This window comes from Lissotriton helveticus, chromosome 2_1, assembly GCF_964261635.1.
Source record: "Lissotriton helveticus chromosome 2_1, aLisHel1.1, whole genome shotgun sequence".
NCBI classification, from domain to species: domain Eukaryota; kingdom Metazoa; phylum Chordata; class Amphibia; order Caudata; family Salamandridae; genus Lissotriton; species Lissotriton helveticus.
In genome coordinates, this window is record NC_136059.1 from 669,269,102 (window position 1) to 669,286,316 (window position 17,215).

The 17,215-nt window shown below is 42.7% G+C and overlaps 1 protein-coding gene across 1 annotated transcript in view; it reads left to right on the plus strand.

Annotated features, from left to right (window-relative positions):
- Positions 1-17,215, plus strand: part of ADGRV1 (adhesion G protein-coupled receptor V1) — a 2,034,994-nt gene that overhangs the window by 912,309 nt on the left and 1,105,470 nt on the right. Inside the window, exons 60-62 of the mRNA XM_078677778.1 lie at positions 1,575-1,692; positions 7,882-8,005; positions 11,033-11,171. Coding sequence (XP_078533904.1) covers positions 1,575-1,692; positions 7,882-8,005; positions 11,033-11,171 — 381 coding nt within the window. The remainder of the gene's footprint in view (positions 1-1,574; positions 1,693-7,881; positions 8,006-11,032; positions 11,172-17,215) is intronic.

Sequence of the window (17,215 nt, forward strand, 5' to 3'; positions counted from 1 at the left end):
TCTCTGCTCCCGGATAGACACCCAGCCTCCAGCTGCCATGGGTGAGCAGCAATACGAGCGCCACCGCAGCACTCCAGGCACCGGCGCGGCCTCCGTCTGCTCTGAGCACCCCTACTCTCCAGCTGTGGGGAGGAACAGATGCCGCCTCCAGGCGCAGGCGGCCCCACCAGCCGCAGAAATGCACCCCGTAGTGTAAGCCCCGTGGTCCGCCAGGGGATCAGGTCCGCCGATGCCGCCTCAGGGCCCTCGCCTACCAGCGGCATCACAGCAGGTAAGGGGGGGAATGATCTCTCCTGGAACCCAGAGCGCCAAGTCCTCTGCCGGCCAAGTCTAGTCGCCGCGGACGCGGCACAGGCAGCAACTCAGCCCCTCAAAGCAGTCCACAGGCTCCGGGCACGGTCCATGCAGCCAGGCCGCACAGTGCGTTTCAGGGTCAACGGGTGAGTATGAGGCTCGCACCCACATCGTCCGAAGTCCACAATCGCCCAGTATCACAGACCTTATGCTATGGGCAGCTGAGAGCATTTACACGCGCAGGATAAATAACGGATATTTCACAAGACGGGGGAGCTCTCAGCTCAAATAGCCATCTTGGTTGCGAGCTAGCTCCGCCCCCCACATTTTTTACACTTCTTAGTCTGCAATCTGATGGTGTCATGACTGGGTGTTGCAAGAACCACAAGAGATGGTGATGGTCATGATGCCTAAATAAATGGTGCAGCTGTCTTTTGAAGATGGTGCAGGATGGCAAAGCGTGCCAATGGAGTTCCATCTGTATGTTGGTGATGTGATCATATTTATTCTGGCCATGGATGAGATGTGCTGTGGAGGTGCCATTGTGGGGTGAAACAACTATTACAATGCAGTCATTACAACGCACTACCTTTACAACGCAGCTGTTACAACGCAACTGCCTTTATATTGCATGCCATTGCAACGCATACCATTACAATGCATGCCATTACAACACATTATAAGGTAAGTAAAGGAGATTTATTAGTTTTAGGGTGGGTATGAGTTTTGGTGCACATGGGAATAGTAATTTTAACCCCTACACTATCCAACACTTTGCCTACTGTTGCACTCACTGGAGTAGGAATAGTAATTTTAACCCCTACACTATCCAACACCATCCCTAATGTTGCACTCACTGGAGTAGGAATAGTAATTTTTACCACTACACTATCCAACACTTTCCCCACTGTTACCCTAAAAGTATTATGCATTGCAATGGTATGTGTTGTAATGGTATGCGTTGTAATGGTTGTTTTTAAAAATACGTTGTAATGACTTGCGTTGTAAAATCATGTGATGTAATGGGAGTTGCAATGTAAAAACCACGTTGTAAAGGCATGCATTGTAATTGTTTGTGTTGTAAAATCATATGTTCCATTTTGGAGTTTGGAAGACCCCTGAGCAGGGCATTACCAACAACCAGATACTTTTCTTTACATGTCAAACTACCGCAGTTTTTAGTTATGACATTATCTTAAATGATGTATTTGTTTTAATACTAAACACCTTTCATTGATCACTGCTATTTTGGTTCCCTGACTCCCCTCCCCATCATGCAGACTGACTCAAGAAAAACGATAGTTTTGCAAGCAATACAGGATGGCTTGCTAGAAGGCAATGAGAGGTACTCCATTCAGCTGATAGCAGTGGATAATACAGAAATATCTCCTTTTGATGGTAAGAAAAACTATGAGATGAACGTGTTTCTTCTTGCTCCTTTTCGTTCCCTTTGCAGTGGGTTAGTTTCAAATCAGTGACTTTTTATTACCACATTGCTTTATATTACTTTTGCCAGATTTGGCTTACCTTTTCAGTGCCCCCAGTTGGCTATTCTTCCTTCCAATTGTGAAGTTATGTTTTTAAACATGCATTAGTAATGCCAATAGCTCTTTCTTATAAATGAAAATAGCCCTCATCATTGATGGGGTTATGAGTGCACTCTGTCACTCATCTTTGCACTTGAATGCATTCATCCAACACTCAACAAAAGCAACAACATTTGCAAGATTAATTACCAGAATAGAAGTAGAAAAAGAAACAATGCTCCCACCTAATATAGCAGACCTATGCTTGTAATAGCAAATACAATAAAACACAGCAGTGGATAGCCATCTTGGAATGGTATCGTGAGAAATAATTCATTGTATTAAATACAATTCTAGTATTGCACCACATTTAGAATCAACTTTTTGGCCGTCTTGAAATGGGAAAAGAATGATACACCATGGACAATATCATTTGATGATGGTCGCCTGTTTTAGAGGCAGTAGTTGGGCAGAATGCAGTGCACTACACATGAAATAAGCAGCAAGCAAAGGTCATCAATATACCTGTTCCAGGCAATGACTTCCCCTGATCCCTGCACTCCCTGATGCGACCTGGGCACTTGCTCCTCCCACCAGCCAACAAACAAGTTTGCATAGCTGGGATCGAAACAAGTGCCCATCGCAGTCCCCGAGATCTGCTTATAATAATCCTCTTGAAAGAGGAAAATGTTATTCGTTAAGCAGAACTGCGTGAATTCAAGCACCATCACATTGTGCTCAGCATATTTCAATGGACGTTTATTCAGGTGAAATTGAATAGCTTTTAATCCACTGAAGTGTCCTATACAGGTGTATAAGGTAGCTATATCTAATACAACTAGCTGATAGGATGGATCCCACTTCAATGCCTCAATTTGATTTAAAAAATCTTTTGTATCTTTCACGTAGGATGACAACTGTGACACTGCCTGAAATAAAAAATGGTCAATGAACATAGACAGGTCTTCCGTGAGACCTCCTTGTGAGGATATTATAGGTCTGCCAGGAGGATTCTGACTGTCCTTGTGGAGTTTGGGAATATGATAAAATGTTGGTGTCATTGGGTTCACGTTTCTCAAAAACAAATATTCATCTATCCCCAACATGGATTTGTCATCCCATTTTTTTATTAGTAGATGGCACTGTTTAATGCTGTCATTATATTTCTCTTTAGTAGATCTTTCATAATTCCTACTGTCCGATAACGGTCTTCTTGCTTCATTTCAGTATCGTTCTTTGGTCTGAAGAACAACGTTTCCGCCTTCATCCGAAGGCTTAGAAACCAGTGAAAGGTCTTTTCCTAGCTTTTTCTATGCATCTCTTTGATCCTTCGTGATATTCATAGCTCATTATTGACTGCTTCCCAAAGCACGTCGATAGCCTCACAAGGCATTTGTGGAACAAAATGTGAAACTGGCTTGAAAGGACTTTCTTCAGTCTGTTGTTCAATGCCCACATATTCTATTCTTTGCACAATATCTGTAGTGTTCCCAATATCATCAGTTACCGCCCTGTATAGATGTTCCAATGTTTCCAAAACTGGCAAATCTCCTCCTATCAAAATGTCAGTTACGGGCCCAATACTAGATCTCTTTTTCATAGTTTTAGTCGTGGGTTTAACTTTGAAATATTTGTGTAGTTTCATCTTACGGACGAATTTAAAGAGGTCAATCCTCGTCTGAGTGTACACAAGTTGGTTGTTAGGTCAGAAAGTAAGTCCTAATTTAAGAACTTCTCTTCTGATGGTGATAAGAGCCATGTCATAAGATTGACCACTGTTAAATTATCACCAATCATTACCACTTCTTGCCTCTCCTGCTGCTTGTTACTCTGGAGGTCATGTTGTCTTTTCTTGCGCCAGCCCCCCCTTCAGGTTTTTCAGTGCTTTTTCCCAAGGGTTTGCTTCTTCCTGCCTCACAACCATGATTGGCGTATTATCTCGAATTCCTGGTGAAAAGGTGTAGGCTTGGCTCTGCTGTTTGAGGCACCGATGACTTTTCAGGCATTGAAAATGCTGTAGCCGGTGCCAGCAAAATAAGAATGGCCCATCATGCAGGGTACAAAACATGAAAATGTAAAATTCATAAAAATAGTCTGATGCTGTAAATGAATTACATACAAGTGTAAACACTGGAAATATCAAATGATATGAAAGTATTTTTTCGTTGCTAGACCAGAGGCATCCAAAGTGATTCCCACTGGCTTCAGTTCTTAGACCCACTGAGACACAGATACCAAACATGTGCTACGGGTACATTACACATATACATGCAATTAACATACACAAGAATTCAGTGCAAGTTTCTGTGTATTCACATTACCGCAGAACTTAAAAAAGATGTGCCTGTCGGTCATATAGATCAAGAGTACGGGTCACAGTATAAATCTCAAAAGACAGTGTCCTGCCATCACCACTTTATGTGTTATACCCTGGACAGGGACAGTAGTCTTCGGATGACGGCATGTCCCACCAGGTCACAGGACAGGTTCAGGAACTTGCATAGTCGGGCTCATGCTTAGAAGAGTGTAACGCTACAGCGAATGCAGTCAGGTGCTTGAGGAAGGGGAAGTCAAGATATACCATGCAGGGGACATTCTCGTCCCAGCAAACACAAAAAGTTTTGCCTAAAAAGAAAAATAATCTGTGAGATTTCATGTAATGAAATGCAGGTTTAAACATGTGCACTAATAATCCACCATTAAAAGCTACATTGCTTTGACATATATATTTCATAATAATGAATGCATTCTACTGCCCTTTCTGATAACTTTTGATAATAAATAAATCAAACTTATTATAGCACCTGGAGATGACTTTGAGGTCGTGCTGTCTGGTGACATGGGCGAGGGGTGCCAAGTAGATGTTGAACAGTGTTGTGCTGAGGGAAGAGCCCTGGGGTACGCCGCAGATAATCTCGGTGGAGGTGGAGCGGAAGGGTGGGAGGCGGACGCACTGAGTTCTGCTGGAGAGGAAGGCTGTGGTCCAGTCCAGAGCCTTCTCTTGGATCCCGGCGCTGTGTAGGCGTGTTCGTAGTGTGCGGTGGCAGACCGTGTCGAAGGCAGCTGACAGGTCCAGGAGGATGAGGGCTGCTGTTTCCCCGTTGTCGAGCAGGATCCTGATGTCGTCCGTGGCGGTGATGAGGGCGGTTTCGGTGCTGATGTTGCTGTGGAAACCGGACTTTGATGGGTCCAGGATGTTGTTGTCCTCGACGTAGCGGGTCAGTTGTTTGTTGATACGAGCAAGTAGTCCAGGACATGGTGACCACTTTTTGGGGATCAGGACGCACTCCTGCAGAGGCCTATTGAAGCTTATTGTGTCCCTGTAGCACACATAGGAGGGCAGCAAACTGACTGTTAGAGTCACTCTGGATAGCCAGGGATCAAGGCAAGCTGGTCAAATCTTCCTTCTTGCAAACAGCAAGGGAGTCCTTCCAGCAGCAGGGCAGTCCTTCCGGGCAGCAGGATGGTCCTTCTTCTGAATCTTCCAGGATTGTTCTGACGAGTGGATCTTAAGGTCCTACTTATATACCAGGTGCCATCCTTTCTGTGGAGAATTCCCAGACCTACCTCCAAAACTGGTTCTGGTCAAACTGTCTAGGATGACAAAAGGCAGGGCAGGCCTTGTGCCAGGTTCCTTTGTGTGTGCTGTAGGCAGGTACCTACCACCAACAGAAATGACTTCAGCAAAGTAAGAGGATGAAGGCAAAATGTTTGGGGGAATACTGCATCTAGGATGTCGGTCTAAAAGCAGACATCAGGTGAACAGTCAAATTACAAATGTTTACAAAATTAACATATACAAAACATTACAAAATCCCTCCAGAAACTACCTAATAATGAATATCGTAGTGGAAGTCTGAGGGTTTGTTGGAGGGGGGTGGCAACACCAAATCCTTGCCTACTACAATAATCTATGACGTTTCATGGCACCTAATACCATTCTACAGCATGTAACACAAAGCGATAGCAATCTACAGCTATATGTATTTTGGCTTTGACTATTGGTTTTAACTATGATTATGTCTTTGTGATAACTTTTAATCATAATTGGATTAAACATAGGCCATCAGACATACCTTTCACTAGTGAACCAAATCCCGCTTATCTCCATCATCTTTGGCTTGTCACCATAACCAACTCGGGTATATTGTGTTTAGAGAAAGTTTTCCCACAAGGCGACCATCAAGCATACAGACTTAAAATTACAGTTGATAAATCAGTGCTATCTCTTCTAGGAGGGTTTAGCACAGATTATCACAATGCAAAGCTACTGTCTCCACGGGGAGCTGCAGGGGTAACCAAAATCAAAAGCCTATGTCTGCTACAGTACACTTTGAGATTCCATCTAACAAAATACCTCTTTACAGGCTTTAATGCAGAGCAAAAATAATCTACTCCTAAATGCCTATTGACTTCGACATATGCATTTCACAGTAAATATGTCAGTCCAACTTCCTTTTGCATAACTTTTCATAATAATCAGATCAGTTCTTGGTCACCCATGGCCAGAGCAATCGTTCTGTATTAAGCAAAAGCTTTCCCAAAAGGCAAAAAGTGCAACACAAGCACACTTTTTTAGTGGAACCACACAACTTCTACTCAATCAAATGCTGTACTGAGTGAAACCAATATGTGGACAGAGCACAAACCTCTCTCAGTGATACTTCTGAACGCTCTTTTTGTATTAATTAAATAGGCTGCACTGTCAAGCCACGTATAAACATATTAGGAGTATGTTAAAAACACTTTTGAATGATGTATCAGACGTTGCCAATACTTCAAATGTCATAAATGTAAAAGGACCCATATACAGCAGTTGTTAGGATAGTAGACTATAATTCTTCTGATCATTTAAATTATTCTCATATATGGCTCAAATACTGTTTACATTTGGAAGGAAATAGATGTTCTATCGGTTTACAGACGAATTTCCTATGGAGAAGCATGTGCTGAATTTCGAGCATCGAAAAAATGAGCACAGCCTAAGTTTCAGAAAACACCTACACCGCACAAAACATGCTAATCAGGAAGATATATCTATAGAGAAAAATGCACTAATTTTTGACAAAATAGATCTGCCGCCAAAGCGTGCAAATCTTTGTAAAAAAAAAAAAATGACATCTTCATCAAATGCCCCCCCCCCAAAATACTTAAGAAACCAGTTATGGAGCTCAGTGGATCAACGTGCAGCATAAATTAAAGGTGTGAATTTAACCATTAGACGTTTGACTCAGGTGTTAATCCCTGTAAGCTTCTTGGAATTAATACAAATGATTGGTGTAGTAAGTTTGCCTGCAGTTGTACAGAACTAGAACGCTGCAGCACTCAGCACTATGTATAACGTGTTCAAAATGGCAATTACATATCTCTATCAATGTGGTTTCTATTGGCGCTAAAATACTAATATGCAAACGTTGGTGTTGCACCCACAATACCACAGTTGTATATGAAACGAGAAGAGTAATCATTCAATACCATCTCTGATTTGCACATATTTGCTATTTTAATGTTTTTCTCCAGGAGTGCTCCTTTGAAAAGGATGATCGACAGCCAGCAGGCTCCTTTCTCTACAGTGCAGTTTAGCGTTACAATCTCAAGGACAGTTTTCACATTCATGGTGTGCGATTTGCTAGCATTGGTAGATGCTTATTTTGTTAGTTATCTTATAAAGTATTTTACCTGCTTTGTTAGTAATTGAAACTGCTTTTGAAAATAACACCATTGTCTTTTTTTCTTGCAATCACTTCATGTGTAAGAAAAGATTGTGCACAGTAGCAATAATTCTTCAAAATAAACATATTTGAAAAGTACAACTATCTTCACAGTTACTCTGCAAGTCTGCTTTTACCTCAGGTGTCAGATCTGTTGTCTGCTGGTGATATGTGAAAATCATATATTTCTAATAAGACTGGTAGTTGCTTGTGCACTTGTAAAATTTAAAATATTATAAAACGTTGTAACTGAAGCAACGTTGAGCAAATCATAACAGAACCAGTGCTACCATCAGTCTTTCTCATACTCCCTTGGATTGTAGAATGATGTCATGTTTTTGGTATTGCAGGCACTGCAACCATCATTGTGTTGGGGGACCAGGGAGCACTGGGTACAGTCGCAATTGCTCCCTCGTCCAGTCAAATTCTCATTGGCGAACCATCGCGGATGTACAATGGAACTGCCACTATCAGGTATGGAAGCTTGTGAACACTGGTAATCTCTGATTGTACGTCTAAATCACGGTGGCACAGTCAAAAAAGTATAAGCCAAGATCCCATATTCAAACTTTCCTTGAGTCACAAAGAATTCCTGGAGTACTCCTGGAAAACTGCAACATTCACACTTTTACAGGAGTATTCTCCAACATAAAATTTGGAATGCAAAATGGTAATAGGTTACACAATTGTATTTACCATAACATAATAAAGATTTATTTTGCCAATTGCCTTAAAACCAAACACAAACATTAAAATCATGCATAAAAACACTTAAAAAAAATAACACATAAGATATAAAAAAATAGTTAAGATATTTATAAAACCCACAGTTAAGGCTATAAGCATATAGGGGGGAGCATAACAAATAGAATATAAAATAATAGAAATAGTTATAATACCCACAATAAAGACTTGTATTTATGTTCATATTTACGTTTGGTTAATTTTTGCCAATGACAAAGTCCTTCTCATAACATTTATCAATGCGTTGTTGTTCCATCTCTCTAAATCAGCAAACTGACTCCCGAATGTACAATGCACAATGTGAATGCACGCAAATGAATAACATACTGGATGTCTGGATGTTCCAGCTACTAGAAAAAAAGTAATAATAAGGTTGCAGGACTTTTCAGTCTATGCACCCAGGAACTGGAACAACATGTCCTTATCTATAAGGCCTGCCTCAGCACGAGTCTAATTTTATTTGGAGACGCACCTCTTTAAAAAACTATGGACCTCATTTGCACACAATTGTGCTTGCGATTATCAAATAGCTAATTTTTGCGATTCACTATTTGATAATCGCGAGCAGCAATGTACAAATGTGTGTCCCAGTAAGTCACAAATTGACCTACCTAATGAATACTAATGAGGTAGGCTCAGTTTGCGATACATTGTGAATTGTGGCTTGCTGGGGTCAGCAGTCCACAATGTCCATAATTGCTTTTCAATAAAACAATCTTTTTTATTTTAAATGGATCCAGTTTTCCTTACAGGAAAATAGGATGCATTTCAAAAAGAAAAATATGAAGTTTTCTTTTCATTTTTTAAGAGCAGGCAGTGAGTGGTCCGTGGGACAACTGCCTGCTCTTAAAAACTATTTTACAACCATTTTCAAGAGGGTAGAGGTCCCTCGTGGACTCCTTCCCATTTAAGAATGGTTTATCACCTACTTAACATTGGTGGTAAAATGTGAATGTTTTGCGATTGCACTTCGGTCGCAAAACATTCATACATGCCACTGTGATTCGGTATCAGAAAGGGACTACCTAAACTCTCCCCTTCCTAATACTGAATCGCAAGCCCAAATTGCGATTCGGTAATTGGTTACTGAATTGCAAATAGGGTTTTGTACATTTTAAAAAGCCTTTTTGTGTTCGGAACGGGACGATTCTTTAAAATCAGCACCTTTGCCACCACAAAAATGCTTTGTACATTTTATCAATCATTAACTATTTATGCTTGTCTTTGACTGTGTACAGCTCCCCACTGTCTTTGGCTAGGTCCGTGCTATACAGATACCACATGCATCAATACATAGTTTTGCATGTAAAACACTGCATATTGGCTTAATTTTGCCTTAGAAAACACCATTTGTGAGGATAAACGTTCTCTTTATCAAGAAGGTGACTTTACCCTTGGAAAAGCTTTTACTCTAACTTGAAGTCAAATACACAAAATCATTTTACAATATGGCATGTAGTGTTGTATTTCTAGTTAATAAAACTCCAGTTTTGTAGTTAGCTTTAAAAATGCAGATATTGTGAAAAAGTTTCTTTCTAGTTTTAATTGGAAAGAATTCCAAGAAACCCCATCACGTTTTGTCCTCTCAAGGGCCTCTAACCTGTCAAATCCTTTAAGCACCATGTTAGAAGAAATACTATCATGCTGGGCCATGAAGTGGCATAAGAAATGACCATTTCAACATATTACAGATGCCGGCTTGGTGAATTGTGACCCATGTCCACATGGACTAAAATAAAAGTAACTTGTTACCACTTTTTTACTCTCTTACTTCAGTAACACCAGCACACTTCCCTGCACCCACTCTGTCGTCGACTCGTACAGAGTTTTAAATGGATGTGCCAATTCTTTTCATTAGGGTTTATAAATGAAAAACTGTAGATTGTCAGAATGGCAAAAGATTGTGTTGTACTTTAGCTCATTCGGTAGTATTCACCATTAAATCTATCAACGGCATTTACCTATGCCCTTGGAAAAGTAAACTAACATGTTACCATAAATTAGATGCTGCATGCTAATTGTCTGGTATATATAGCAGCAGTCATGCTATTATTCTTTCTAAAAAAATCAGAATTATTTGACGTATAATTATCATTAATCAACAATATTTGCAAATCCCTTGTTAAAAATGCATTTACATTCACATTTGCTCCAAAATCATTTATTTTTTATCCTCAGCCAAGATTTTGTGATCAATACTAATTAGGTACTTTATATTAATTAAAGAAAAGGAAATCCTAAGTGTTACATGCACGCCACAAAAGCAACTGGTGACATGCATTTAACTTGGTTAAATTACCTTTGCATTATAAAAATATATGGGCAATATATCGAGAAACCAAAAACAAAGAAAATAAAAACACAGACACGAGGGCAAATGTTATGCATCAGAGGTTATGGAAAGGAGAAACTACACAGTATAAGCAGGCAATGGTCAAAAAAAGACAAAATGAGGAGTACTTTTTAAATTAACTTATAAGATTAAACTTGGTATTCCTGAAACAAATGTACTGAAAACAAAAATAGGGCTCTGACAACGGTCAACTCTTGATAAATTACTGAAGGTTACCGAACTCAAATAAATAGGCCAAGCAAAATGCTTTAGGTCTTTATATAAAACTACTGTCTAATTTGTTAACTCTATGATTATTCTTAGTTGCAATGTAGTGAAGCTACATACCTGTCTTTAATTAAACACTTGAAAAAATGTCTTTTTTATACGTGTACAGAACATAACAACAGCTTTCTCCTATGTAGTTTACAGCGTGGCCCAGGGATTTTTGGAGAAATAGTGATAAACTGGAACATTGTCCCATCACTTCTGTCTGAATTTGTGGCGACATCTGGGAATTTAACCATGAGAGATTTACAATCTGCAGCTGTAATTCGTATTCAGGTAAGACAACACATTAAACATTTTGTTAGGATCCTCATAGTAGTTTCGAGCACCAGAATTGTATTCGCATGTGGACAATAGTCACAGTCCTAGAACTCCCACTGTTGTCATGTTAGTCCCAGGCACATTTCTGTTGGGGTTACGAGTGGGATCAGTGCATAATTTTTTAAAAGAGTGAGTGCCATGAATATACGTTTTCTCATACGTCCGCAGCCGGCTCTTGTGAATGTCAGGGTGCAGAGTACCAAGACTGTGTTGCCCTGATGCCACCTTCTTTTATCCACCACCAGACACCTCCAGCCCATTTATCTCACTCTTTCATGTTCTTTTTTTATAGCACATAAATCTTCAATGCAAAGAAGCTTTATTAGGAAACATAATTTATACAGAACAATAAGTAGTAATACAATATTACCAAGAACTGAACAAACTTGCCTAAGAAGAAGTTTGTAAATGTAAAATGTATAAAAGCAAGTTGTGATAAAATACAATGATGAATACATGTGTAATAAAAAATGTATATTTCATGGAATAAATAATCAAGCTTAATTTTGCTAAATATGTGCTTATTGTGGAAATGAAGAGGGAGAAAGGGGAGGGGCAGAATTAACATTGTTAATAAAATATGTATCAGTATAAAATGATCATTCAGATACATTATAAATATAACATAAGTAAATTAACAACGACAAAATAGAAGCAAATAAAGAAGAGCAAATATAAACTAGAAGTATAACATAGAATTTGAACAATTCAAGAAGGTTAAAAACAATGAGGCCTTAAATATAGATAAGTGGCTACAAATGCACTTTTTGTGGTTAAATATAATGTGAGGGACTGGCATATGACCTCTCTATTCTGTAACCCAAAGGAAGAGATTGTGTAAACTCTATCTCACCGATGATGATAGGTTACCACCAGGCTTTAGTGGATATATTAGATGTGCATTTCCAATTAGTAGTAATACTTTGGAAGGCAATGGCAAGCAAAAGATCATGCAGCTTCTTGCTAGTATAAATAAGGTGCCTTTGTTTATCCAGAGAACCCCCAAAAATTGAGGTAAAATTAATCTGAAGTGAGGTTTTGAAGATTTGATTTGAATATTTGTATAGCGCTCAAATGCCATGAGTTGTCTTGCCGCTGCTTCTAACAATAGGATGATACAGGATGCTGAACGTTGCTGGTACTAGTTGTTAAAGAGACAGGCTTTTAAAGATTTTCTTAAGGACCAAAGATTGGGACTGTCTTTTAGGGTTAATAGGAGTGAATTACAAAGTTTAGCTGTTACTACAATTAACCTTTTCCCGTCCAAGTGAGCTCTTTTAGTTCTGTGGACCACCAGGAGCTTAGCAGCAGATGATCTTAGAAATATTGATGGATAGTACCAAGTGAAGCGATCTCTCAGATAGTCTGGGCCAATAATACGTAGCACCTTAAAGACTATGCATAGTGATTTAAATGTAATCCTTTTGTTGATTGGTAGCCAGTATAGTTTGATAAGTCCCTGGGACACGAATTGGTACTAGGGGATGCTCAGGAGCAGTTGTGCTGATGCGTTTTGTAGCATCTGCAATCTCTGAAAGAATCTTTTTGGGATATTTAGAAAAAATGCATTACCATAATCCAGTTTGGATAGGTCTAGAACAGTCATGTCAGACGTAATGAAGGGATACATTTCACTAATCATCTTTAGGATGAAAAAGACTGCTGACACCAGGGCATTGATCTAATCTTTGAAGGTCAATTTATCATCAGAGATATTCCCTAGCTAGATTCTTACCTTTCTCATGGGTGATGGCAGCGAGCCCAAGTCTATAGGCCACCAGCTAGATGACCAGAAAGCGGTGTCATTGCCAGGAGGTGAACCTCAGTTTTCTCAGAGTTAAGTTTTAGGCAATTGGTCTTTATCCATTCATTAATCTGGGCCATGCAGATGTTAAAATGTTGTAGTGTTTCTTCTGGGTTGCTGGATACCAAGATGATTAACTGGGTATTATCAGCGTAGGAGATGGCTGAGAAGCCGAAGTATCTGATGAGTATGTCCAGTGTGGTAACATATAGATTGAAAAGAGTTGGCTTCAGTGAGGAGACCTGCGGTACACCACATGTCAGCCTGAATTGATCTGAGGAGTATGCTCTCATCTCCACATTTTATTCCCTATTGACAGGAAAGATTAGAGTACTTTGAGATCAGGACCTTTTATTCCAAGCTCAGAGAGCTGGTCAAGGAAAATGTTGTGATTTACTGTGTCAAAAGCCGAATAGAGATCCATGAGGATCAAGGCAGCCTTCCCACCTTTGTACAGGATAGATCGCAAGCCTTCACAAGCCGCAACAAGCTCAGTCCCTCTGCTATGTGCTTCTCGAAATCCAAATTGGTTTGGATCCAGAATTTTATTGGAATTTATAAAGGATGTTAGTTCTATATTTAGCGCCTTTTCTACAACTTTGGAAGGAAATGGCAGTCTGGAAATGGGCCTATAGCTGCTGGGCTCCAATGGCTCCAAGATAGTTTTTTTTAATTAAAGGTAGAATAGAGTCCATTTTCCATTCGAATTGAAAAGTATCCTGTTTTAATGATTTAGTTGAATATGTCTGTTAGTTGGTCACTTACAATTTCTGGCGCAAGGTGGACTATCCTAGGAGTATAAGGGTCTAAGTGTGAACCTGATTTTGTTGTCTTCACTAGTTTTAGGACCTGCTCTATATTGAAGGAGAAAACGTCTCCAGTACTTTGGATGAAGGAGGTATTTTAGTTACTGTTTGCGAGCTTGTAATGTTCAATTTAATAAAGGTAAAGGTGTGGAAGATTTCCTCCACTTTGTCCTGAAGTAATTTTGCTAAAGAATTCCAAAAATCCAGACTGCAGTTGTTATTAATGGGTTCCGTACCTTAACTAGACTTTTAAACATAGAGAATACTTATTTAGGAGAGTTCTTGGACTGTAGGATTTTTTGGGAGAAGTATTTGCTTTCGTTTTCCATAATTAAGTTTTTGTAATCTGTTATATATTGGGAGTAGTTCTTTCTATACTGTACATCATAGTTAGATCTTCACTTTCATTTTTCCCCCCCCGTAAAGCTGTTTTTGCGCTCTGAGTTTTTTAGTAAATCATGGCTCGGAAGGAGTTTTTCACCTTTCGGGAAAGGATTTTACGTGAGCTAATGACTTCACGACTGCACTGATCTATGAAGAGTAGATAAGGGCTGCTGAGTTTACATCAGATTTTGCTTTTGGCTTAATCAATCAATCAATCAGATAATTTATATAGCGCGCTACTCACCCGTAAGGGTCTCAAGGCACTGGGAGGGAGGGGTCCGTTACTGCTCGAAAAGCCAGGTCTTGAGTTGCTTCCTGAAGGAGAGATGGTCATGGGTCAGCCGTAGGTGGATGGGGAGGGAGTTCCATGTCTTGGCCGCCAGGTAGGAGAAGGATCTTCCTCCGGTGGTGGCTCTGCAAATGCGTGGTACTGTGGCGAGGGCGAGGCTGGTCGAACGCAGCTGGCGGGTGGGCGTGTAGAAAGTGAGGCGGTTGTTGAGGTACTTGGGCCCAGGTCGTGGAGAGCCTTGTGTGCGTGGGTGAGGAGTCTGAACGTGATCCTTTTGCTGACGGGGAGCCAGTTCAGGTCTCTCAGGTGTCCGGAGATGTGGTTGTGGCGGGGGATGTTCATGATGAGTCATGCGGAGGCGTTCTATATGCGCTGGAGTATTTTCTGTAGTTTGGCAGTGGTTCCTGCGTAGAGGGTGTTCCCGTAGTCCAGTCGGCTGGTGATGAGTGCCTGGGTGACCGTCTTCCTGGTTTCGGTGGGGATCCATCGGAAGATCTTGCGGAGCATGCGCAGGGTGTTGAAGCAGGATGACGAGACGGCGTTGACTTTGTCTGGTCATCGAGAGGGAGGAGTCCAGAATGAAGCCCAGGTTGCGTGCGTGGTCTGTTGGCTTGGGGGTGGTGCCCAGGGTAGGGGGCCACCAGGAGTCGTGCCAGGCGGAGGGAGATGATCCCAGGATGAGGACTTCCGTCTTGTCTGAGTTAAGTTTAAGGCGGCTGTTCTTCATCCACTCGGCGACGTCTTTCATTCCTTCGTGTAGGCTGGCTCTGGCGGTGGCGGGGTCGTTGGTGAGGGAGAGGATCAGCTGGGTGTCGTTGGCATAGGAGATGATGTTGAGGTTGTGTTGGCGTGCGATGGCTGCGAGGGGGCTCATGTAGACGTTGAAGAGGGTGGGGCTGAGCGAGGATCCTTGTGGTACGCCGCAGATGACTTCGGTGGCCTCAGATCTGAACGGGGGGAGGCGGACTCTCTGGGTTCTTCCGGTGAGGAATGAGATGATCCACTCCAGTGCCTTCTCTTGGATTCCGATGCTGCGAGGCGCTGTATTAGGGTGCGGTGGCAGACAGTGTCGAACGCTGCAGAGAGGTCCAGGAGGATGAGGGCTGCTGTTTCCCCGTTGGGATCTGATGTCGTCGGTGGCTGCGATGAGGGCGGTTTCAGTGCTGTGGTTGGCTCGGAAACCGGACTGTGAGGGGTCGAGGGATTTGTTCGTCTCGAGGAAGGCGGCAAGCTGTTTGTTGACGGTCTTCTCGATGACTTTGGCAGGAAAAGGGAGGAGCGAGATGGGGCGGAAGTTCTTGAGGTCGGTGGGGTCGGCTGTTGGTTTCTTCAGGAGGGCGCTGAGCTCGGCATGCTTCCAGCTCCCCGGGAAGGTGGCGGTGTTGAAGGAGATGTTGATGATGTTCCGGAGTTGAGGTTCAATGATGGAGTCGGCCTTTTTGAAGACGTGGTGGGGGCAGGGGTCGGTTGGGGATCCGGAGTGGATGGTGTTCATCGTGCGGGTGGTGTCTTCGGTGCTGACCGGGGTCGAGGCGCGCAGGGTCGTGGTGGGGGGCGTTGGTTCGGTGGTGGGGTGCGTGGTTGGTGCACCGAAGCTGTTGTGTATGTCGGTGATCTTGCGGTGGAAGAAGGAGGCGAGTGAGTCGCAGAGGTCTTGCGAGGTAGTGATGTTGTTGTTTCCGGCGCTGGGGTTGGAGAGCTCTTTGACGATGCTGAAGAGTTCCTTGCTGTTGTGGGTGTTGTTGTCCAGTCGTTCTTTGAATGTTGTCTTTTTGGTGGTGCGGATCAGCTGGTGGTGTGTGCGGGTTGCTGTCTTGAGGGCAGTCATGTTTTCTGTAGTCGGGTCGTGGCGCCAGGCTTTTTCGAGGGTGCGGCAGTTTTCTTGGATGTTTTGAGTTCATCGGTGAACCACAAGGCTTTCTTGCTGCCTGGTCTGCTGGGAGGGTTTTTCAGTGGTGCGAGGTCGTCGGCGCAGTTGGTGAGCCATTGAGTGAAGATGCGGGCTGCGTCGTTGGGGTCCGTTGTGCTGGCGGGAGGGTTCTGGCTGAGGGAGGTGGTGAGCTGGTCGGCGGTGATCTTGCTCCAGCTCCTGCGGGGAACTTGTTGCGGGTGGTGGTGGGTCGTGGTTCTCCTGAAGCTGAAGTGGACGCAGCTGTGATCAATCCAATGAAGTCCGGTGGAGTGGCTGAAGGAGATGTGCTTGCTGGAGGAGAAGATGGGGTCGAGCGTGTGGCCGGCGCAGTGGGTGGAGGTGTTCACCAGTAGCTTGAGTCCGAGGTTGGCGAGGTTGTCCAGCAGGGTGGTGGTGTTGCTGTCCTTGTTGTTCTCCAGGTGGAAGTTGAGGTCCCCTAGGAGGATGTAGTCGGAGGAAGTGAGGGCGTGAGGGCTGATGAAGTCTGCGAAGGCTTTGCTGAATTGTGTGCGTAGTCCCGGGGGTCTGTAGATGAGGGTACCTCTGAGGGTGGTCAGCGGCGGCGGCGGCGGCGGTGGTGAAGGTGTCGTCGGAGTTGGTCGTGATGCGGATGGTGTTCTTGTGGACGATGGCGATGCCTCCTCCGGTCTGGTTGATGCGATCCCTCCGAGTGATCTTGTAGCCCTCAGGAATGGCTATGGCGATGTCGGGTGCTGAGGAGGCGTTCATCCAGGTTTCCGTGAGGAAGGCGATGTCCAGTAATGTTGTGTCGAGGAGGTTCCAGAGTTCGACGGCGTGTCTGTG